Raw genomic sequence first — 25,535 nt, forward strand, 5'->3', positions numbered from 1 at the left:
ACAAGAAACAATCAGCAAGATGATTTCAGAGAAGCCTGGAGAGATTTACATGAATTGATGCTAAGTGAAATGCTTTTACGCAGCAACAATTTTGTATGATGATTAATTCTAATGGGCATGGCTCTTTTCAACAATGAAGTGATTCAGGCCAATTCCAATAGACTTGTGATGGAGGGAGTCATCTGGATCCAGAGTGAGGTCTATGGGGACTGAGTGTGGATCACAGCATAGTATTTTCACCATGTTGTTTGCTTGCTTTTTTATTTTCTTATTTTTTTCCTTTTTCATCTGATCTTTCTTGTGTAGCATGATAATTGTGGAAATATATATAGAAGAATTACATATGTTTAACATATATTTGATTATTTGCTGTCTAGGGGAGGGGAGAAAGGGAGGGAAATGGTAATTTCCTCTAGAAAAGGACTTTTTAAACTTTTTCCATTCCCGACCCCTTTTTAATCTGAGAATGTCTATGCAATCCCAGGTATATAGGTATATAAAATAGATATACAAATCAAGCATTTACTAATAATAAATCATAAAATTTATTTTAAAATAATTAATTGGTATACATATAATTTACCATTTATTAAAAATGAAATCAAATTTGCATATTAATGCTTGTTTATTTATACATAAAGAATTAAATCTTGGCAGAATATTTGTTACCTTTTACCATTGCCAAATTTTTCATGACCCCCATGTTCAGTTATAAGACCCCCACATGGGGGCACCACCCATAGTTTAAGAAGCTTTGCTCTAGAGCACATCCCAAGCTTTTATACCTCCATGGCTTTGTCTGCTCTTCCAGTCCATGTGTTATATTTCCTACCACAACTGCTACATATGAATGTCCCTACTCATTCTTCAAGGCCTGGTTCAAATGCTGTCACTACTAACACAAAGGTAATCATGGAGCCTTCTCTAATTTCCCACCGTTGTCAGTGATTTTTGTTTTCTCTGAACTCACAAAATTCAGTTAGGGCATTTCTTAACAATATATATTCCATTTTGTATCAGAGCTATTTGTATACATGTCTTTGTCTCTTCCATTAGGCAATAATTTCCTTGAGGGCAAAGACCATGTCTCATTTCTATACAAGTGGCACTGTGACCTATACACAGCAGACCCTTAATGGATGCTTGTTGAATGAGTGAATGGTATAAAAATCTAAATAAATGAGGCATTACTGTTATTTTTAATAGTATCTTATTTTTCCAAATACAAATACATTCACCTTTGCAAAACTTTGTGTTGCAAATTTTTCTTCCTCTCTCCTTTCCTTCTCCTCTCCCCAAGATAGCACGCAAGCTGATATAGATTAAACATATGAAGCGATACTCTTACCACCATATACAGTATCATCCGATACTTATGTTGCACTTTAAGGATATACAAAACACTTTATGTAGATTCTCTCATGTTGTCAATCTCACAGCAACCCTTTGAGGTAAAGAACTTTAGGCCTTATTATGCCCATTTTACAGATGAGATAACCAGCTCAAAGTTATCACTATCCATCAAGCTAGAAAGTATCAGAGCCAGGATTGGAATCATAACTAAAGCTTAATGCTAGGAAGGTTGAACTTTTTTCCCTCAGTTAAGTCAGGTAGTAAGATTTTTTTTTCTCAACCTGAAATTGCTTTGTCCTTTTCCATGCATACATTGTTTCCCCAGTAGAATAGAAGCTCCTGAGGACAGGAATGTCTTATTATTTTCTCCATATTCTCAATACTCAGCACAGCTCTTTGCAAACACTCACTAAATAGCAAATATAAATGGATGAAGAAGCAAATATATTACAGAAGATGGAGGGGAAAAAATGAACAAATCCCGATGGAAGAAAATCATGTCTTTTATCAGATAAGCTTTGGAGTCAAACACAATTATGCAAAATCAATAAATGTTAGGAATAAGTAAACAGCATTCTATTTTTCATGAATCTTCTCTTCTGAGATAGTTCTGTATCCAATTTTAACAACCTGGAATAACTAATGAAAAAATGTTTCCATTAATGGAAAGCTCTCAGGAATGAAATTTTTAATTCAAAAAGGGAGGTGTCTAAAAGGTAATTCAACTAACAGTCATCTAGGATTTAGTGCCTACTAAATGACTGGCATTAGCTAAGGGTTGGGGATACAAAAAAAAAGACAAAAAATAGTCCTCTACTCTCAAGGAGCTTGTGGTCTAATAAATAGAGAAGACAACATAAAATTTATACAAAAAATTTGGGGGAGCTGTATTCCAAGGAAATCATAAAGAAGGGGAAAGAACCCACATGTGCAAAAATGTTAGTAGCAGCTCTTTTTTGTGGTAACAAAGAATTAGAAAATGAGTAGATGCCCATCAATTGGGGACTGGCTGGATAAGCTGTAGTATATGAAGGTAATGGAATATTATTATTCTATAAAAAATGAACCAGTTGATTATAGAAAAACCTGGAAAGATTTACAAGAACTAATGCTGAGCAAAACAAATAGAACCAGGAATACATTGTATACAATAACAGCAATAATGTGCAATGATCAACTATGAAAGACTTAGTTTCTCAGTGGTTCAGTGATCCAAAGTAATCTCAATTGACAGTGGACAGAAAATGCCATCTGTATCCAGAAAAAAAGAACTCTGGAGATTGAATGTAAATCAACACATGTTATTATATTCACCTTTTATGGTTTTTTTTCCTCTCTCATGATTTTTTCCTTTTGTTCTGATTTTTTTTCAACAAAATTCATAAGGCACTATATATTACAAATAAATGAAAAGCAACAATAAAAAGACAAATTGGGGATAATCTCAAAGAAAAGGTACTAAGATTAAGAAAGGAATTTTAGATGGGACATGAAGAAAGCCAGGGAAACTAGAAGGTGGAAATAAAGCGAGAGTGGTCCAGCAAGGAGGAAAAGTTAGTGAAAATACCTAGAATCAGGAAACAAAGTATCATGTGAGAGTAGCTTCAAAAGACTGATGTTCAGAGAACTCAACTTAGATTTTAAAAGACATTAAAGAAATATGAAAGGGCAAGTAAAAGAAAATAATAAAGAATGACGCTGAGGAGATATACTCTACTTTTGTTTCTATTTCCTCTGTCAGGAAATTAGTTTTTGGACTACAAAAAAATGTAAAGAAATTGGATATTAAGAGTTTAGAGCCAGGAGAAATAAGATAATCATAAGGGAGTTACTCTTGACTATTGATCTGGGCCTGACAAGCCCTTTCTATTAGTTTCTCCTCACACCTGGAATGCCCTCTTGTTCACCACTGCCTCTTGAAATCTGGGACTTTCTTGAAGACTCAGTACAAATATGTCCTTTTTAATCAGATATTTCTAATCTCTTTAGTTCCAAGAGCCTTTCTCTCCAACACTTATGTTTATGACTTATATGCATATAACTTCTATATTCTTATATGTGTCTAAGTTTTTTGTGTGTTAACTGTTAGCTTTCTGAAGTCAGACAAATGTACTTTGTATCCCTAGTATCTACCATAGAGCTTGGCATATAGTATGTTGTTGTTGTCCAATCATGTCCAATTCTCTATGATCTCATTTGAGGTTTCCTTGGCAAAGATACTGAAATGATTTGCTATTTCCTTCTCCAAATCATTTTATAGATGGGGAAACTGAGGCACAGGTCACATAGCTAGTAAATATCTGAGGCCAGATTTGAACTCAGTAAAAATAATAATAATAATAATTATCCAGTATTCAGTAAAAACTCAAAAAAAAAAAAGTCTTCCTGATTTCAGGCCTGGTACTCTGTCTACTGCAACAGAAATGCTTGCCTGCCTGATTCCTATTAATTACAGAGAATTTCCTATCTCTTTTCACATTCAGTATATACCAGGAAGGGAAAATCTATTGGAATCCCAAGTCAGGAAAAGGTTAATAAAATAGATAGGGAAGAGTTGGAGGAAGTAATAAACATTTATCAGGCACCTACCATATACTGGAGACTGTACCGAGCATTTTACACTTAAGAATGGAGGATTAAAAATTCTATCAATCTTAGCCTTAAAGGAAGACACTCCTGAAAAATCCTTGGATTTGACAGGTTAGCTTCTTCATGATCAAGTAAAGGAAAAATCCAGATTTCCTAATAAGCAAATTACTTAGAAACAGTTTGAGGAAAGTATTATCATCATCTAGCATGAGACAGGATTGCTGGTAACTAACATCCTATTCTTTTCTTCCTTTCCTTTTGAAGCTAGGGGTTTATGCCAGTGATGATTTTATTGTAGTCTGCTAGGATTAGTATAGCAGTATACATATCTGATATATACTAAATTCTCCCTAGAAATTTAAGGTGTCCTCTGGTATTATCTACTGATTTTGACTGCAAGGAATAATAAAGTTGTTCAAAACTGCTGTACCTCTATAACTATAACCAATACAACTAACTGCTCACATAATCCAAGAGACTACTTTATGAAGGTACAGTTTCAGAGATGGTGAGCTAGTTTGGAAAGAAAGACTAGACCTTGGCCCCAGGGCAAGTGGAAAGATATTATAAAAAATATTTTTCCTTAATATAAAGGAAATTCTTAATTAGAACTATCAAAAATGAAACTAACTACCCTAGTATATGGTGAGTTTTCCATCTCTAAAGATGTTTTGGAGGTAAATGTTTTACCATTTCTCACTTACTGTAAAGGAGATGCATGACTCATAAATGTTGGATCAAATTATTTGGAATTCCTTTCCAATTTGTAATTTATTATTAACCTTAACTCTATTTTATTTTGTAAATAAGCTGAATTATAATTTCATCAGCTTCTTGACTAGGTTTATTGACTTTTGCAGAGTGCTACAATTGATTATATTTTTCCACTATTGGAAAATTACCATTAAATATTATAATTAAACATAAACCTAAATACATACATATACACATACACATATTTGAGAGAAACTAGGTGTCAAACTGGAAATGCAAATAAAAGACCTCTCTATTTATAAGTCTTCCAGTTTCCAAGGCATTTTAGGATTAAGGGAACATTAGTGGCAAGAGCCCTTTTAACTATTAATGTGCCCCTGCTATCATCATTCATTTAGGTTGAAACCCAAGGCAGTCACTTAAGCAAGGAAGAGAGGCAAGAAACAGTAACCTTTAGTGGTACAATTTTGAACAGACTCTGCTTACTGACAGAGTGTTTAGAGAAAGTAAAAAAATCACACTTATCTTTTATGGCAAAGATATATTTAAAGTATCTCTACTATACAAACAACTATAATTTAAATAAACTGTTTAGCTGAAATTTCCATGCTGACTACAACTGAATGAATGCGACGCACACAAAAAAATACTTTGGAAAGGGCACCTAAAAAATGGTTATGTAGGTAACAAATAACCAGGGTCTCAGGAAGGAAGGAAGGAAGGAAGGGAGGGAGGGAGGGAGGGAGGGAAGAAGAAAGGAAGGAAGAAAAGAAGGAAGGGAAAGAAAAAGGGAGAGAAAAAGAAGGGAGGGAGGAAGGGAGAAAAGAGGAAGGAAGAAGGGAGGAAGGAAGGAAGGAGGGAGGAGGAAAGGAAGAAGGAAGGAAAGAAAGAAAGAAGAGAAAAGAAGGAAGGAAGGAAACTATTTCCTTATGGAGCTTATAACCTAGTAGATGTTATAACACAAATTGCTATCATAAACAATAAAATTTAAGTACATTAGAAAAATATGTTTAGGTTAAGAGAATAAACAGGAGAACAAATGATTTTAGGTGAGGAGATCAAGGCAACAAATCTTTCTCAAGAAAAAGATCGTATTAGATTTGAGACTTGAAGGATATACTGGATATGACAAACAGATGAGAGGGACAATTGTGGGAAGCACGTTTTTTCTTAAACAGAAATTTATGGAAAATTTCCCAGGATCTATTCTTAAGGATCCACTAGTTGTTACAGAAGGATAGTCCTTCAGAAAAGGCAACTCGTGAGAGAAAAGGCAGCTTTGGCAGCTGATTTTTGGAGAGGTTGCTGTCAGAATAAGCGTTAGGGGGGAAATGTGAAATCTGAGGTTTATGAATTTACAACCAGTCTGCTAATTACCCACCATAACCAAGATGAAAAAGATGAAATTCCTCTTTGTCATTTTTGCATGCTTAACTACCTTTTTGTAACTTACTTCCTCTTTCAATGTGTTGTTTAACGTTTAATTGGTACTAGAAGAATTAAATGCCTAAACACTCTACTCTAAATTCTATAATTTCTTACAAAGAGACTCCATCCTCATCTAGAGATATGGTCCTAGGATATGCCAAACTGTGACTTGAGTGGAGAGGGGAGGGATGTGTGTGTGCGGTGCTTCCAGTTTATTTTATTGTCTGAATGTTTTCATTCTTAAATCATACATTAAATAACATACAGAATTGATTTTAAGTTATTTTTCAGCAGTGGGAATCCTAGATTAAAATTTATTTTATGGAAAACATAATCTTGCAATTAGAGAAATAAAAATATGTTTCTAAATCTATGTGACCCTTGAACTTCCATAACCATAACATTGAATTTTTAACAGATGGACTTTTAATATTGTAACTCACCTTTCTCCAACAGGAATATCTGGTAGATTTATAAATGAAGGAAATTCCAGAGTGTTTAGGACTGGATAGGCATGGAGAGGAATAAGTAAAGTTTCATCTCCCTGGAAACAATAAAAGTAGATTCAAATCATACTGAAAAATAAGAATTTTTTAAAGTGTAAACATATTTGCACAAGAAAAATCAGATCAAAAAGAAAAGAAAATGAGTAAGAAAATAAAATGCAAGCAAACAAAATCAAAAAGAGTGAGAATGTTATGTTGTGATCTACATTTAGTTCCCACAGTCCTCTCTGTGGGTGTAGATGGCTCTCTTAATCACAAGATCATTGGAACTGGCCTCAATCATCTCATTGTTGGAAAGAGTATCGTTCATCAGAATTTATCATCATATAATACTGATGTTTCTGAGTACAATGATCACCTGGTTCTGATCACTTCATTCAGCATCAGTTCATATAAGTATCTCCAGGTCTTTCTGAAATCATCCTGCTGATCATTTCTTATAGAACAATAATATTCCATAACATTCATATACCATAACTTATTCAAACATTCTCTAATTGATGGATTTCCACTCAGTTTCCAGTTTCTTGCCACTACAAAAAGAGTTGCCACAAACATTTTTGCACATGTGGGTCCTTTTCCCTTCTTTAAGATCTCTTTGGGACATAAGCCCAGTAGAAACACTGCTGGGTCAAAGGTTATACACAGTTTGATAACTTTTTGAGCACAGTTCCAAACTGCTCTCCAGAATGGCTGGATCCATTCACAGTTCCACCAAACAATGTATCAATGTCTCAGTTTTCCCACATCTCTTCCATCATTCATCATTATCTTTTCCTGTCATCTTAGCCAATCTCAGAGGTGTGTAGTGTTGTTTCAGAGTTGTCTTAATTTGCATTTCTCTGATCAATAGTGATTTAGAGCACCTTTTCATATGATTAGAAATGGTTTTAATTTCTTCATTTGGAAATTGTCCATTTCCTGAAGAAGCTTTATATTTAATATTGAAAATGTTAAGATTTCTTAGGCTTAGAATTTAGATAAAAATTCAATAATTATTTGGTACAATTCTTTAAAAACAATTATTAACACTCAAATATCCAGGGATATTCTCAACAAATACAAAAATATGCATTAACTGCTTTTATTTCAGAAAAGATAAAGAAAATCTTTAATAGCTGCTGATTAAGGAAAATTCTGAGGCTACAGTTCTAAGTAACCATATGGAGGACAGGTATGGAAGTTTGAAGACAGCAGTTTGAGATTAAATTTACACAGTCACTTGGTAATCTAAGTAGAGAGGTCTCCTGGATACATATGTTTTACTTAAAATGGTTTCTTGCATTCATATGGTATTCTAAGGTTCATAAAGTATTTTATAAGTATCTCATTTTAGTCTCACAATAAGCCCTAGAGGTGTTACAAGTACTGTTATTGTCGTTTTATTAGGCCCCAGAGAGTTTAACAATATTCAGGAATATTATGGGTGAATTTCTTAAAATTTCTTAAAATCAGATAAATGTTACAAAACCAGGGGTTTTCAAACTTGTTCTTTATATTCTTAAAAAGAGTCTTAAGAAACTCTACAGAGCTTTTATGTGAGATATATCTATTTATATTTACCATATTAAAAATGAAAATGCCTTTATAACATTATAAAAATAGCTTTGCCCTTGTGTTCTTTCCCTCCTCACCTCTCTTCCAAAAGGGGCTCAGGAGCTATACATTGCAAACTGATGCTATATATTTACCTCAGTTTTAGTTGAGGGCTATTTTTAACCTCAGAATATGTTTTTTCACTGGAGTTCTCTAGTTTATAATGACTTTTACTATTCTTTTAAATTTTTAGACTAATTTGTTATTATAACACACTTTTAAGTTTCTATAAAACTAGAGGCTTTAAGTGTTCATTTTCAGCAAGGGCAAAGAATTACTAAAAGAATGAATTGTAGCATACCCTGCCGGCATATTCTGAAGATTTTTAAGAAAGGATAAGCAGGTACCTGGGTCATAGTCCTGCCTAGAAGCAGCAGGATAGGTTAGCATTCCTATTAATGCAAATAAAAGAATTTTTAAAAGGATAGTATAGAACAGGGCTTCTTAAACTTTTTGCTACTTGCGACCCCTTTTCGCCTGAGATACTTTTATGTGACCCTGAGTATATAGTTATATAAAATAAGTCTACAAATCAATCATTTACTGATAATAAATCATAAAGAAATTTATTTTAAAACAATTGTTTGTTATACATATAATTTTACCATTTATTAAAGACAAAAGCAAATTTACATACTAATGAGATGAATGTGCTAGTTTATTTTTTTCATAAAGAATTAAATTTTGGCAGATTGATACCTTTTATTGTTGCCAAATTTTTTGTAACTCTTAAATTCAGTCCTGTGGCCCCATATGGGACTTTAGCACAGGGGAAATATCTAGGTGGCACAATGAGTGGACCACTGGCCATGGGAATCAGGAGGACCTGACTTCAAATCTAGTCTTGGACACTAATTAACTATGTGACACTGGGCAAAGCAATTAACCTCAACTGCCCCCTTCCCTCTTCCTAAAAAAGAAAAAGGCTATATATAGAATAGGAGCAAATACTAATACAAATCCAGATAGCCTGTGAAAGTATTCTTTATATACAACACAACTGATAAATGTAGTAATAATTCTGAATCATGGACAATTAAGAAACACATAATAAACGGTTTAAAAATTTTAAAGAACTTTAAAACTTTTAAAAGATGTGAATGTATAATATGCTATAGAAAGATCTATATCCCAAATTTATTTTAATAATAGCTTTTTTTGTTTTGTTTTCAAAATACATGCAAGGATAGTTTCCAACATTCACCCTTGAAAAACTGTTCCAACTTTTGCTCCTTCCCTTCTCACATCCCTCCCTTAGATAGCAAATAATCCAATATAGGTAAACGTGTGCAATCTTCTAAACATATTTCCACATTTATCATGTTACACAAGAAAAATCAGATCAAAAAGGACAAAAAAAGAGAAGTAGAAAAGCAAGCAAACAACAGCAAAAAAAGTGAAAATATTACATTGTGATTCACATTCAGTCCCCATAGTCATCTCTCTAAATGTCACAATTCTATTGGAATTGGCCTAAATCATCTCATTCTTGAAAAAGAGTCAAGTCACCTGATCATCACATAATCTTTTTTGTCCCTATATACAATATTCTCTTGGTTTTACTCACTTCACTTAGCATCAGTTCATTCAAATCTCTCCAGGTCTTTTTGAAATCATCCTGTTGATCGTTTCTTGTAGAATAGTAATATTCCATTATATTCATATATCATAACTTATTCAGCCATTCCACAACTAATGGGCATCCACTGACTTTTCAGTTGCTTGTCACTACAAAAAGGGCTGTCACAAACATTTTGCACATGTGGGTCCCTTTCCCTCCTTTATAATCTCTTTGAGATACAGACCCTGTAGACACACTGCTAGATCAAAGAGTATGCACAGTTTGATAGCCCTTTGGGCATAGCTCCATATTACTCTCCAGAATAGTTGGATCAATTCCCAACTCCACCAACAATGTATTAGTGTCCCAGTTTTCCCACAATCTCTCCAACATTTATTATTATCTTTTCCTAACATCTTAGTCAATCTGACAGGTATATAGTTCTACCCCAAGTTGTTAATAAAAACAAACAAACAAACAAACAAAAACCTTTAAAAATGGTTTTGCTACTTAAGTCCCCAAAGAGAAATTTCCCCTATCATGTCAGGACTATATCTTTTCTTAAAGGGCTACCCAGAGAACTGATCAGTTAAGTGACTTTTCCAGTGTGCCAACCAGTATGTATTAGAGACTGAACGTGATATAAAGTCTTCCTGGTTTCAAGGACAGCTTTGTCTCTATCCACTATGTCTTTACATTGCCTCTCACTGAAAGGGTTTGCTATTTTAAACTCTGAAAGTTTATTTATGTTAAACAATTAATCATTTTGTTAAGGTTGATACCTGAAGTGGTTCAATAATTTTTAGGTACAAGAAAACTGGAAAGATGGGATAATTTTGTTATTACAAGTACAAGTATTAAGCATTAGTCTGCTTCACTCATAGGATAGGTCCCTCATTCATTAAATCACTTAATCCCTTTACAACTTCCAAAAATGCTGATGGGGTAATAAAAGCATTCTGGTACTCAAAACAAAATACAACTCCACAGCAATCCTTCATCTTCTTATATGTGTACCAAGAATCTCAATTCTTATAGACATTTTAGAAGCTTACCTGACAGTGAATGCGGATACAATCATAATAATAACGCCATTCATCTGGAGAAAATTCAACTGTCACTTTAAGGGACAGGCCAGGAACAAGACGATGCTGCAAGATCAAGTGAGTTCTCATCAATTTGTGATTGACAGATATGACCCTATTATTTGCCATAAAAAAGCACAGTAAAAGCAGAGGCTGACATGTAACAAAGAAACTAAAAATGAATGAGAAATAACAGAAGGAAATAGGTTGTCAATAATACTTACTTTTTTAATGTACTTGATCTCAAAATATTTGGTTTGTGGGGGTAAAATATGAAGATTTATGACATCATCAGAAATATTGATCAGATTCTGTGGAGAAAATAAAAGATATATTTAAAATAAATACAAAGTACTTTCTTACTAATTTGTTCGATATTGTGGTCTGACCAACTGAGCTAAGGGACCTTCCTACTGCCTAGTGTCACATGCCACTGATCACTAATAGAGGAACCAGGTCAAATGGTGGCTGACCCAACACAAGCCATTCCTTTAGAGAGCACCATTTTCATATATGAGGGACATTTTGGATTCTCTAACATTGTTAGAGATTCTCAAAATCATTGTTAAGTAACTGAAAAACATTTAATGAATTTATTTTTTAAATAAAAAGGATACAATTATTTTCATTCAACAATTTAATGCAAATTTTTTTTATTGAAAGACATATTCACTTTAAAGTGGGTCAGTCTTAAATCTTGTTCTGTATCAAGGATAGAGAAATAAGAAATATCAAAATAATGGGGCAAGTTAGGAGTTTTGATTAAAAGGAGGAAAGATTTTGACTTTTCCTTATGCTATGAAAAGAGAAACAATTTAAGAATTTGGAAGGGTTATTCTAAAAGGTGAATAACAAGGGGAAAAAAGAGATGTTGGACTGAAATTGCAGAATGATATATACATTTTCAGAAATAGATAATATTGTGGAAAGGGAGAGAGACAGACAGACACACACACACACACACAAAGAGAGAGAGAGAGAGAGAGAGAGAGAGAGAGAGAATGATATCTTGTGATAAGGTAATTTAAACTAATTCTAACACTTAAGAATATTAAGGATTTTTTAAAATATCACAAATCTAGTAGCCATCCCCAAAGACAAATAATCAAATAAACACAAAATTAGAAATACAATCTTTCATAAACACTTCTTAAAAGCAAAGGAAAATGAAAAAAAAAAAAAAAAGATCTAAACTTGCTCACTTTCCTTTTTCAAATCCTGCTGAAGTTCTACATTTGTCCTTGTTATCTTTTTCTTACACATTTCACAAAGAGACACACACAAACTATTACAGATAGCTAAGGTTCTGTTGTTCTCACTTTTTATGTCTTCATATAGATTTTTCTGAATTTCCTTATATTCACATTGGTCATTTTATAACACTTTTACTCTATCAATGTGCCATATTTGTTCAGCTATTCTTTAATAACTGGATATATAGGTTTGTTTATAGTTTTTGCTATTACAAATGAATATTGTAAATTATTATTTTTGTACTGCTATTAATATCTGTGTTCTTTTTAGAGTGTTTTAGAAAAGTTTAGAAAAGGAAATAGCAAACCACTCCAGTATCTTTGCCAAGAAAACTCCAAATGGGGCCATGAAGAGTCAGATATAACTAAAATAACTGAACAACAAGAAGGAAAATAGCTTTAGGATAAAAATCATTTTAAAATAGTTTAAAGGTAAAAATACTAGGAGTGGAATTTGTAAAAATTATTAATTGGTACTTAAAAAAAAATCATCCTTGTCATTTCCCAGTGACACTTTCCTGCCTTATAATTAATTAGTATAAGTTAACACATTGTCCATTTCTGCAACTCCAGACTTCAGTCAACACTTATAATCTACCACCTGTAATCCTGTCACCAAATCATCAACAGTATTCTTTTTCTAATTTAATTATAATTTTTATTTACCAGATAATGAAATTATCTGTAATGTAATTTTACAGCATTGACAATTGCCAAACCTTTTGTTCCAATTTTTCCCCTCCTTCCCTGCCCCCAGATGGCAGGTTGACCAATACATGTTAAATATGTTAAAGCATAAATTAAGTACAATATATGTATACTTGTCCAAACAGTTGTTTTGCTGTACAAAAAGAATAGGACTTTGAGATAGTGTACAATTAGCCTATGAAGGAAATAAAAAATGTAAGTAGACAAAAATAGAGGGATTAGGAATTCTATGTAGTGGTTCATAGTCATCTCCCAGAGTTCTTTCTCTGGGTGTAGCTGGTTCAGTTCATTACTGCTCTGTTGGAACTGATTTGGTTCATCTCATTGTTGAAGACCACCTCATCCATCAGAATTGATCATCATACAGTATTGTTGTTGAAGTATATAATGATCTCCTGGTCCTGCTCATTTCACTCAGCATCAGTTCATGTAAGCCTCTCCAGGCCTTTCTGAAATCATCCTGTTGGTCATTTCTTATAGAACAATAATATTCCATAATATTCATATACCACAATTTATTCAGCCATTCTCCAATTGATGGGTATCCACTCAGTTTCCAGTTCTGGCCACTACAAAGAGGGCTGCCACAAACATTCTTGCATATACAGGTCCCTTTTCCTTCTTTAAGATCTCTTTGGGATATAAGCCCAGTAGTAGCACTGCTGTGTCAAAGGGTATGCACACTTTGACAACTTTTTGAGCATAGTTCCAAATTGTTCTCCAGAATGGCTGGATGTATTCACAATTCCACCAACAATGTATCAATGTCCCTGTTTTCCCACATCCCCTCCAACATTGCACATTATCTTTCCTTGTCATTCTAGCCAATCTGACAGGTGTGTAGTAGTATCTCAGAGTTGTCTTATTTGCATATCTCTGATTAATAATGGCTTGGAGCATCTTTTCATATGGCTAGAAATAGTTTCAATTTCTTCATCTGAGAATTGTCTGTTCATAGCCTTTGACCATTTATCAATTGGAGAATGGCTTGATTTCTTATAAATTAGAGTTAATTCTCTATATGTTTTGGAAATGAGGCCTTTATCGGAATCTTTGATTGTAATAATGTTTTCCCAGTTTATTGTTTCCCTTCAAATTTTATCTGCATTAGTTTTGTTTGTACAAAAGCTTTTCAATTTGATGTAATCAAAGTTTTCTATTTTGTGATCAGTAATGATCTCTAGTTCTTTGGACATAAATTCATTCCTCTTTCACAGGTCTGAGAGGTAAACTATCCTATGTTCCTCTAGTTTATTTATAACCTCATTCTTGATGCCTAGGTAATGAATCCATTTTGACCTGATTTTGGTGTATGGTGTTAAGTGTGGATCAATGCCTAGTTTCTGCCATATTAATTTCCAATTTTCCCAGCAATTTTTGTCAAACATTGAGTTCTTATCCCAAAAGCTGGGGTCCTTGGGTTTGTCAAACATTAGATTATTAAAGTTATTGATTATTTTGTCCTTTGAACCTAACTTATTCCACTGATCAAGTAGTCTATTTCTTAGCCAATACCAAGTGGTTTTGGTAACTAATAATTTTAGATACGGTACAGCTAAGTCACCTTCATTTGATTTTTTTGTTGTTGTTGTTTATTAATTCCCTTGAAATTCTTGACCTTTTGTTTTTCCATATGAACTTTGTTATTTTTTCTAGGTCATTAAAATAGTTTTTTGGGAGTCTGATTGATATAGCGCTAAATAAATAAATTAATTTAAGTAGTATTGTCATCTTTATTATATTTGCTTGCCTTGTTCAAGAGCATTTAATATTTTTCCAATTGGTTAGATCAGGCTTAATTTGTGTGTAAAGTGTTTTGTAGTTTTGCTCATATAGTTTCTGATTTTCCCTTGGCAGATAGATTCCTAAATATTTTATACTATTGTTAAGTTACTTTAAATTTCTCTTTGTAACTCTGTTGGATTTTGTTAGTGACATATAAGAATGCTGATGATTTATGTGGGTTTATTTTGTATTCTGCAACTTTGTTAAAGGTGTGGATTATTTCTAATAGCTTTTTAGTAGAATCTCTGGGGTTCTCTAAGTATACCATCATATCATCAGCAAGGAGTGATAATTTGGTTTCTCCTTTACCTACTCTAATTTCTTTAATCTCTTTCTAAACTCTTATTGCCAAAGCTAGCATTTCTAATATTGAATAGTAATGGTGATAGTGGGCAACCTTGTTTCACTCCTGATCTTATTGGAAATGGTTGCAATTTATCCCCATTACAAATGATGCTTACTGATGGTTTTAAATAGATGCTACTAATTATTTTGAGAAAAAGTCCATTTATTCCTATACTCTCAAGTGTTTTTAATAGGAATGAATGTGGGATTTTATCAAATGCTCTTTCTGCATCTATTTAGATTATCATATGTTTTTTGTTAATTTGATTATTAATATGGCCAATTATACTAATAGTTTTCCTAACATTGAACCAGTCCTGCATTCCTGGTATAAATTCTACTTAATCATGGTGTATTATCCTGGGTATGATTTTCTGTGTTGTTTTTGTTCTTATCTAATTTAAGATTTTATTGGCATAAAGTTGGGCAAAGTAAGTCCTCATTATTTCTCTAATTTTCTCTTCATTGGTGTAAAGCTCCCCCTTTTCATTTTTAAGACTAACACTTTGTTTTTTCTCTCTCCTTTTTCTAATCAGATTTACCAAAGTTTTATCTATTTTGTTGGTTTTTTCATAAAACCAACTCTTAGTTTTATTGATTAGTTCAATAGTTTTTTTTACTTTCAATATTAATTTCTCTTTTTAATTTTAGAATTTCAAGTTTAGTATTTGATTGGGGTTTTAAAAATTTGGTCTTTTTCTAGCTTTTTAAGTTGTAAGCTCAATTCATTGATCTTCTCTTTCTCTATTTTATTCATGTAAGCCTCTAAAGATATAAAATTTCCCCTTATTACCACTCTAGCTGCATCCCACAAATTTTGGTATGATGTCTCAACTTTGTCATTATCTTGAGTGAAATTATTGTATCTATAATTTGCTGTTTCACCCAATCATTCTTTAAGTTAAGATTATTTAGTTTCCAATTGCTTTTTGGTCTATTTACTCCTAACTTTTTGTTGAATGTAGTTTTTATTGCATCATGAGCTGAAAAGAAAGCATTTACTATTTCTGCCTTCCTGCATTTAATTTTGAGATCTTTATGTCCTAATATATGGTCAATTTTTGTATAGGTTCCATGAACTGCTGAGAAGAAAATCTACTCCTTTCTGTCACCACTCAGTTTTCTCCAAAGATCTATCATACATAATTTTTCTAATATTCTATTTACCTCTTTAATTTTTTTTCTTATTTGTTTTGTGGTTTGATTTATCTAATTCTCAGAGTGCAACGTTGAGATCTCCCACTATTATAGTTTTGCTGTCTATTTCTTCTTGCAACTCTCTTAACTTCTCCTTTAGGAAGTTAGATGCTATACCACTTGGTGCATATATGTTTAGTATTGATATGGCTTCATTGTCTATGCTACTCTTTAGTAGAATATAGTTTCCTTCCTTATCTCTTTTGATTAGATCAATTTTTTGCTTTTACTTGATCTGAGATCTGAGATATGGCTACCCCTGCTTTTTTTACTTCACCTGAAGCATAATAGATTCTGCTCCAGCCTTTTACCTTCACTCTGTATGTATCTCCCTGATTTAAATGTGTTTCCTGTAAACAACATATTGTAGGGTTCTGACTTTTGATCCAGTCTGTTATCTGCCTCTGCTTAATGGGAGAGTTCATCCCATTCACATTTACAGTTAAAATGACTAATTTTGTATTTCCTGCCATCATATTCTCCCCAGATTATGTTTTTTTTTCTTGCCCATCCTGAACCCCTTCCCCAATATTAAACTTATGGGCCCCACTTGCATCACGCAGCCCTCTCTTTTTAGTATCCTTCCCCCCTCCCTTTAAATTCCTTCCCTTTTCTTGTACCCTTCCCTTATTACTCTTTTCCTTTTCCCTTTTCCTCTTCCCCTTTTTAATGAGGTGAGAGAGAATTCTCTGTAAAACAAATATGTCAATTATTTTCTCTTTGAGCCAATTCTGATGAGAGTATGATTTACACAATGTTTCTCCCCCTCTCTAAATTCCCTCAGACATGATAAGTTTTCTTTGCCTCTTCCTGGGATGTAATTTCCCTCTTTTTATCTCCCTTTTTCCATTTTCTGACACTATCCCCTTTCCATTTCTACTTCCCTTTTATATGTGATATCAGTAAAATCAAATTATACATGTAGTCTTTATGCATATCCACAACAGAAATACTCGAGTTCTCAAGAGTTCCTTTTACCTTTTTCTGCTTCTCTTGAGTCCTATTGTTCAAATTTTTTTTGTTTAGATCTGTTTTTTTCCTTAGAAACAAATGGAATTCACCTGTTTCATTAAATATCCATCTTCTTCCATGGAACAAAATGCTCAATTTAGCTGTGTAGTTTATTCTTGACTGCATTCCAAGTTCTTTTGCCTTTTGGAATATCAGATTCCAGGCCCTATGATCCTTTAATGTGGAAGCAGCCAGATCTTGAGTGACCCTTATTGTGGTATTTGAATTGGTTTGTCTTGGCTGCTTGTAATATTTTTTCCTTAGTCTGATAGTTCTGCAGCTTGGTCACAATATTTCAGGGAGTTTTTTTTTTTAGGGTCTTTTTCACAAGGTGTTCAATGAATTCTTTCAATGCTTATTTTACCTTCTGATTCTATTACCTCTGGGCAGTTCTCTTTGATGATTTCCTGTAAAATAGAATCTAGGCTCTTTTTTATCATAATTTTATCATAATCCTCAGATTATCTCTCCTAGATCTATTTTCCAGGTCTGTCGATTTTCCAAGTAGATATTTGACGTTTTTCTCCAGTTTTTCATTTTTTTGGTTTTGCTTGACTGATTCTTGGTGTCTCAATGAATCATTCATTTCTATTTGTTCAGTTCTGATTTTTAATGAGCTATTTTCTTCATTAACTTCTTTTTACTTCTTTTTGTATATGTCCAATTGAGTTTTTAAATGAGTTGTTTTGCTCTATGGAATTTTTTTTCCATTTCACTAATTTTTTTTTTTTTTTTAGTAAATTATTTTCTTTTTCCAATTCACAAATCTTACTTTCTTGGGAATTCTTTATCTTTTCCAATTCACATTTTAGGAAGTTTTTACTCTGTTGCATAGCTTCTCTTTCCTTTCCCCATTTTTCTTCTCTCTTTTAAGGTTTTTAATAGTCTCTTCTAGGACAGAGTTATGTGATGGGGGTCAGGTAACATTCCCCTTCAGAGTATTATCTGGTGACTGTTTGCTATTAGTCTCCTCAGGGTTGCAAACCTGTTCTCTTTCTGTATAGAAGCTATCTATCGTTCTTTTAATTTTTTTACTCATTTTAAAAAGCCTATAGGGTCTGCCTTCAGGGCAAGGAGGTTACCAGCTTCCTCTGCAGAACAGGGATAGGTATATGGACAGCAGCTGTCTTGTGAATGGGCTGCAAAGATACAAGGGTGCTCTAGGAGAGAATTCCCCCCCACCGGAAGTGATTCAGAGCTTGTTAGCACTCTGCTGAAGTGCCCAGTGAAGAATCCCCACTGTGTGGCCTAGCAGCTGCCCTGAGGCTAGAGGTTGAACAGTGAAAGTGTTAAAACCCCAGGCCAAAGCCCCCCGTGGGGCTGATCAGCGAATAACCCAGGTGCACAGACTGGAAATGTCTCTACCCCAGGACACTGCTATGGAAGTTCCACTGTCTTACGCAGAGCCCCGAACTGTGCAGATTAGAGGCTGCCCCAGGCTGTGTCCCCTTGCCTTGAAGGTTCTTAACTGCCCCAAAGAAAAGCCTCGTACAACAGAAGGTGCTGCACAGCTGTGCTGTGATCTGTGCTGAGTAACTTCCGGTTTTGGGTGGGTATAGCCAGATCCTATTAGGTTCTGGTTTTTTTTAAGTGGCTTTGACTTCTCTGCTGATCTGCTGTTTTGCAAGCAAAATAGAGCAATAAGCCTATGACAGAGTCATCTATTTCTAGCTTTTCTAACCCCAGAGGCCTCCCCAGCCTGATCTGCACAATATGCTAGCCTCTAGTTCTATCACTGCCCATGCTGCTCTTTTCCCACCCCTCAGGACAGACCTTTCCTGACAAAATTCCAGATTATCTTAGGCTGGTAAGTTGTTGTACTTCTAATGTTCATGGGTTTTACCAGCCAAGCACTATTTTTGAGGCTGAATTAAATAGTTGGTGAAGGTAAGAGAGAGCTTAGAAAGTTGCGTGTGGCTTCTCTGCCATCTTAGCTCTGCCTCAACAGTATTCTGAAAGTTGTGACTAATAAAGAAATTTTCAGTGTAAGCAAAGGAATGACCTGGTTAAATTTGTGGTTTAGAAATATTATTTGGTAATTGCACAGAAAATATAATGGGGAGAAAAGAGACTGTAAGTTATCAGTACAATTTTTTTTCCTTTGTACTAAGAAAAAATGACCACTATAGTGGAGTCAAGGTGGTATGGTGTATCAGACCAATGGACTGGTGAGATCTCTAAATTTGCAAATCTAAAGTTTCTTTTGAGCTACTGCAGTTCTGCTTTGGAGGCATACAATGCTGGGTGGTCCTGTTCCAGTGTCTCCCATGTCTTACAATCAATTCCAAATTTTTCAGAAAGACCTTGAGAGAGAGTCCTTAAAGTGCTGCTTCTAATCATCATGTAAGCACCTGTTTTTATGAATTCTTTGCAAAATAATCTTTTGGACAAACAACGAGACTAGTCCATTGGATCATGCTACCTGCAGTAGTGTTTGAATGTTTGGTAGTTTAGCTTGATTAAGGACCTCAGAGTTTGGTACCTAATGTTGCCAGGTGATCTTCAGAATCTTCCTAAAACAATTCAGTTTCCTGGGATGGTACTGGTATACTGTCCAGGTTTCTCAACAATTCTAATACCTCTTTTCTCCCACTTTTTCCTTTGGAGCCTCCCAAATATTGTGTCAACCTCATCATCAGGTTGTACATTCCTGGAAGTATAATAGCAAGGTAAGTGAACTTATTTACAGCATTTAAAATTTCTTCATTTGCTATAATCTCTCCATTTTCTCCATTTGATGATTCTGTGTATGGATAATGTGGTGCTGGATGCTGGAGAACTTGTGTTTTCTTGGTGTTCATTATTAGGCCAAAATTAGTACAGCCAGCAGAGAATCGATTCATACTTTGTTGCATCTCAGATTCAGAAATTGTATTGAGTGTACAGTCATCATTCAGACGAGTTCCAATGATCTTGTGATGAAGAGAGCTATCTACACCCAGAGAGAAGACAGCGGGAACTGATGTGGACCACACCATAGTATTTTCACTTTTTTTGTTGTTTGCTTGCATTTTGTTTTTTCTTTTTTCTTTTTTATTTTTGATCTGATTTTTCTTGTGCAGCATGACAGTTGTGTAAATATGTGTAGAGGAATTGCACATGTTTAACACATACATACTGGATTACTTGCTGACTGGGGGAGGAAGTAGGGGAAAAGGAGGGGAAAAATTAGAACACAGGGTTTTGTAGGGATGAATGTCAAAAATTATCCATGTATCTATTTTGAAGATAAAAGGCTTTAATTTAAAAAGAGAGAAAAAAAATAAAAAAATCATGCACCTACTCTCCTTCTACTTTAGATAGTGTTGAAGAGAAAGAAGACCATGCCATGAAGGCAGCTGAAGCAAGCATTGTAGAGTATGTAGAGCTTGGCTAGACATTGAAGACACCTTGGTCATCCACTGCATCCCAAACTATTGCCCATTGTTTTGATTTTTTTCTATCCCTGGACTCTGATGACTTTGGAGGAGAAAATGAGGCTGACAATTTGTTTAATTCTTCCTCACTTAAATCCCATTTATACATAAATAAAAAACATCACCCATATCATTTTACCATTTTTAATCTAAAAGTTCTATGGTAACAAAGCATCAGATACAGATACACTGTGAGCTGTAATCATAATTCTACACACAGGTGGTCTAGACCATAGGTTTGTCTTCCCACTGGAAGAGCAATAGGATTTGAGAATCCCCTGGATAACAATTAGCATTTTTAAAGGACTACACTGCTCATCTGGTGAGGAAAGAGCTAGAAAAGGTGCCCTGAAAATTGTCTGCTTCACCCAGTCCTGGCTTGCTTACTGCAGCAAGCAGGGATCCTACCCTGTGATCACATCTCACACACAAAAGTATACAAAAACTTCTGCAAAGATGATCCCATGCACCACTGATACATGAAATGGTAACACACTTATGCACAAAATGTGAACACAGAATCAAGAAGACTTGGCACTTAATTGGATGTGGGATAGGAAGAGGGGATTGAGGAGAAAGAATGAGTTAAGGATTTCTCCAAAGTTGTAAATTTAGGTAATTGAAAGGATGGTGGTATCTTCAACAGAAATTGAAAAAGCAAGTTAGGATGGGTATGAATTTAATGAAGAAAGATATTGAGCTTTGTTTTGGAAATATTTACTTTGAGATAGCTACAGGGAATCTAGTTGATGCATAATAGGCATTTTTCTGATGTGGGACTAGAGTTCAGGAGAGAGATGAGGACCAGGTAGAAAAATCTGTATTATGTATGGAGATGATCATGGAATCCATGGAAGCTTGTGAGAGTCACTGAGAGAACAGAGTGAGATTTGATGCAATGCAGAGCCATGCACAATTAGAGGAAAGGGCATATATGATATTTCAGTAATGAAAACTGATCAGAACTGATTAGATAGGTAGGAGAACCAAGATAGGAAAGTATCCAAAAAAAAAAAAAAAGCCAGGGAAGATAGAGGACAGACTGGTCCATTGTGTCAAAAGAAAAGTGAAGAGATATGGGGACCAAGAAAGGGTCATCAGATTTATCAATTAAAAATCAATGGTAGCCTCAGAAAGCATAATTTCAATTGAGTGATGGAGATGAAATCCAGATTGTTAAGTGACAAGTGAATAGAAAAGCTAAAAGTGTGTTATAAATTCAGTAAATTTAGATTGTTCTTATTACGCCTTATTCATGCTATTTTAAAAATACTTACCAAAATCTGTTCATGATATTCTCCTATTTTGTAGCTTCCAAAATGTATTATTCCAGGTTCTGCTTTTACAACTTTATTTTGTTCAAGCTTTGTAAAAATTTCTATCCATAGAAATGTAATACAGCATGAAAAATAATAGAAAAATTAAATCAAGACTAATTATCTTAAACTGGATTCCTTTAAATTTAGAGTATTTTTTTTAAATATTAATTTAAACAAGTGCAAAATGAGGGGGGAAACCCACTTCTGTGTACACAGCAGAATATAAAAAAAAGGATTAAAACCCCTGAATTTCCATTTCAGGCTAGAATTAAAAACCATGAATTTTCATTTCAGGCTGTTTACCTGTAAAAGAAAAGCCACAAAACTAAAACAAACATTCCACATTGTTTTTAAAGCTATCCAGCTTTTCCTGTGCTTCAAATTTAGGATATTAAAAAAACAAAAAACAAAAAAAACAAAACTTTATTGCTCTTTAAGGCATTGCAAGTCATAACTTTCAACAAGGTTAACCACATGCATTTTTATTGTTATTGTCAAAAATAGTAGCAGTTAGCATTTAGTACTTTAAGATTTGCAAAAACACTTTATATTATTTCCTTTGGTTGTCACAATAAACTTCATGAGATGGGTATTATTATTATTATCTCTAATTTATAGATAAGAAAAATGAAGCTCACAAAAGTTAAGTGCCTTTCTTGTGGACATTCAGTTGTTAATTGAGTAAGGAAAAATTTGAATTCAGATCTTCCTGAGAGCAGTACTCATGCCACTGGGCCATATAGCTGCTTCTGCCTTTAAGGAAGCTATCTGTCCTTTTCATTTTTGTTAAATCTCTTCTGGAAAAATCATCATCTCTGTATTTTGTTTGACTATTTATTTATTATGAGAAAGAAAAAGCAAATTAGTGGGTAGTGTGAGAAATGTCAAGAAAGAAAGAAAGAAAAGTATCAACGAAACATTCAAAATATACAAAAGAAAAAAGAAAAGGACAGAGCAGTTTTGTAGCTTCATTTTAAATTTAACATACATATTTTAAAGCAAGTTATGCATAACAGAAGTCCACAGTTTCATATACAATCATCTTTTTTTTGGTTCTTTGTATATTGAAATGTTCACATTTGTGATGGTTAATAATAACAAATTCATAATAAAAATAAAGCTTTTTAAATAGAAAATCCATCATCAAATTGTGGCATATGAAGTTTATGAAACATTATTACACATTAAAGATTATAAGAAATACAAAGAAATGCGAAAAGATTTTTATGAAACCAATGCTAAGAGAAAAAGCAGAATTACAAGAACAACATATGAACTGATTTCTATTACATAAAGGAAAATAAAAATCAACAGAAGTGGAATGATATATTCAATGTATACTATTGGGGTTATGTTAAAAATGAAGGCACATGATTTTTCTTTCATCAAGTATAAAAAAAAGGAGGGGGTTTCATGAATAATAATAGGATCAGAATATTGGTGTCTGGGATCCTTGAAGTCATCGTAGTCAATAGTGTATATAGGTAGTAAGATGGCATGGGATCTGGTCATGTAACTCCAAATGAAATGCTTTTTCTACTGTATCAGAATTTTAAAATGTTACTTTGTTTAATTTTGTTGCTGTTTTGCTGATTTTATTAGGGAAAATGAATAATTTTGGAAAAAATTAGTCACATTAAATAATAGCATTCCAGATTTTGTTGGAACATAAAAGAGGGGTTTTTTGTTTTGTATAAATTATTATTATAAAACTTAGATCTCTAAAAGGACAAGCATTTTGTGATCATTTAATATTTAGTAAGCAATCTATTGAAAATACTAAGTAAGCATTTATATTTTGTTACAGTAAACAAATAAGAAAAGTAATCCACATTTATGTATTTTACAACTCACCAAATCCTTCCCTTAAAATAACATGAGGTAGTAGTATGATTATGGCTATACCAGTTTTACATATGAGGAAACCAAGGCACAGAAGGTGAAAGGATATATCCAACTCACATAGCTATTAAATATCAGCACCAAGACTTCACTTCTGACTCCAAGATTAGTTTACCTTCTACTCTACTCCATGACTTTCCAAGAAATTGAAAGTACTTCACTGTAATGATTTGACTTTAGTTAGAATAGTATGACACGTCATAGTCTAGAAGCTATGAGGATTATGAACTCCAAACAGTTAAAGTTCTATACAGTCTTCTCAGTTATCAGAATTTATTATTTCAGCTTTGTGCCAAACTTGAAAATCTGTGAGTTCAAAAATATGTCTTTAACCCTATTTTTCAATGTCATCAATAGAGGATTAGATGATAGTAGTTGCCATTGTGTTTAAAAGATATATATCAGACCAAAGAGATATTCTAGATTCACCAAAATATTATTTCTTGTATGACTCCTAAACACACTGAAATACTTAAAGTAGTATTAAAAAATGAGGAGAAAATGTTAGACATTTACAAATATACGCATGTTATATACACAATTATATATATATATATAATGTAACATATTTTATATAATGTATAAATACATGCATGCATATCCATATGCTCATAAACATATAATGGTGTGTGTATATATAAACAATACACACATGTATATGTGTAATATACATGTATGCATCATATATACAAACAATACAAAGTGATTTCAGAGGTTGGAAAAATGGACCACAAATCAAAACTGGATGAAAATAACAAGACATTACTTGCATATAGCATTTATTTAGTTTTCAAGATACTTTCACATACATGCTCTCATCACAATAACCCTGACTGTTCAGAATCAATTTTTCCATTTGCTTTTTATCAAAAATATGTACTCTATGTAGGGGTGTAATATCATTTTATTTTTTTCAAGTTCCTTTAACCAAAGATGTCTCAAACTGCATGCATCAACTGATTCTTCCCATATGTAAATAAGGCATGTTTCCTAATCCAAAGGAGAAAGGAAACCCAGTAGACCTAGTAGACCAAAGCAACAAGCCCATGACGGATACATAGTACTTCTTCACTTATGGGAAGACCAGTTGATCCTCCCTTAAAAGAAAAATTGGCAAAGTATATAAACTTATAATACCAATTTTTCAAACAGAAGTTTATACTTTTACACAATGTATATAAACTTTTTAAAGTTTCAGTGATGTTTTGTTTTACATTATAAACATTTACATTTAGATATCTCTCCAATAGAAATAATTAGTTAACATAGTGGATAGTGTATGATTTGTAGTCAGAAAGACCTGAGTTCAAATACTATCTCAGATATTTATGACTTGTATAACCCTGGACAAATAATTTCATTTTTCTCAGCTTCAATTTCCCCTCCAGCAAAATGGAATAATAATACTGCAGTACCTTCTTTATGACGTTATTATAATGACCAAATGAAACATATACGTGAAACACTTGGCAGATCTTAAAGCTCCATGTAAATATAAGCTATTATCACTCATCGAATGAATTTATATGTGTATTCCAATGGCATCACTGCTGAAAACATTTTGTGAACCTGTCTGGATATATTCTTTAGAGACTTTTAATTGGCCACACTAGGAAGCCATTCTCTTTATTTTATAGTCACATTCTATAGTCACCTTTCACTTCTTGCCTGGCTTGACTATCTTATCTTAGTTATCAGCCTTGGATCCAATACTTTTAGTAATTTCCAAAAATCAAATCCATCCTCAATGGATGAGAATTTATCACC

General features: G+C 33.4%; 1 protein-coding gene across 2 annotated transcripts in view; it reads right to left on the reverse strand.

Moving 5' to 3' along the window:
* CFAP221 (cilia and flagella associated protein 221) overlaps positions 1-25,535 on the reverse strand; it is a 96,905-nt gene that overhangs the window by 64,253 nt on the left and 7,117 nt on the right. For both annotated transcript variants that reach the window (XM_074301820.1, XM_074301819.1), the window contains exons 3-6: positions 21,825-21,925; positions 11,057-11,143; positions 10,803-10,898; positions 6,528-6,628 (exon numbers count right to left, since the gene is read on the reverse strand). In XM_074301820.1, the coding sequence (XP_074157921.1) occupies positions 6,528-6,628; positions 10,803-10,898; positions 11,057-11,143; positions 21,825-21,925 (385 nt within the window). The remainder of the gene's footprint in view (positions 1-6,527; positions 6,629-10,802; positions 10,899-11,056; positions 11,144-21,824; positions 21,926-25,535) is intronic.

Source organism: Sminthopsis crassicaudata, chromosome 3, assembly GCF_048593235.1.
Source record: "Sminthopsis crassicaudata isolate SCR6 chromosome 3, ASM4859323v1, whole genome shotgun sequence".
Taxonomy (NCBI): Eukaryota; Metazoa; Chordata; class Mammalia; order Dasyuromorphia; family Dasyuridae; genus Sminthopsis; species Sminthopsis crassicaudata.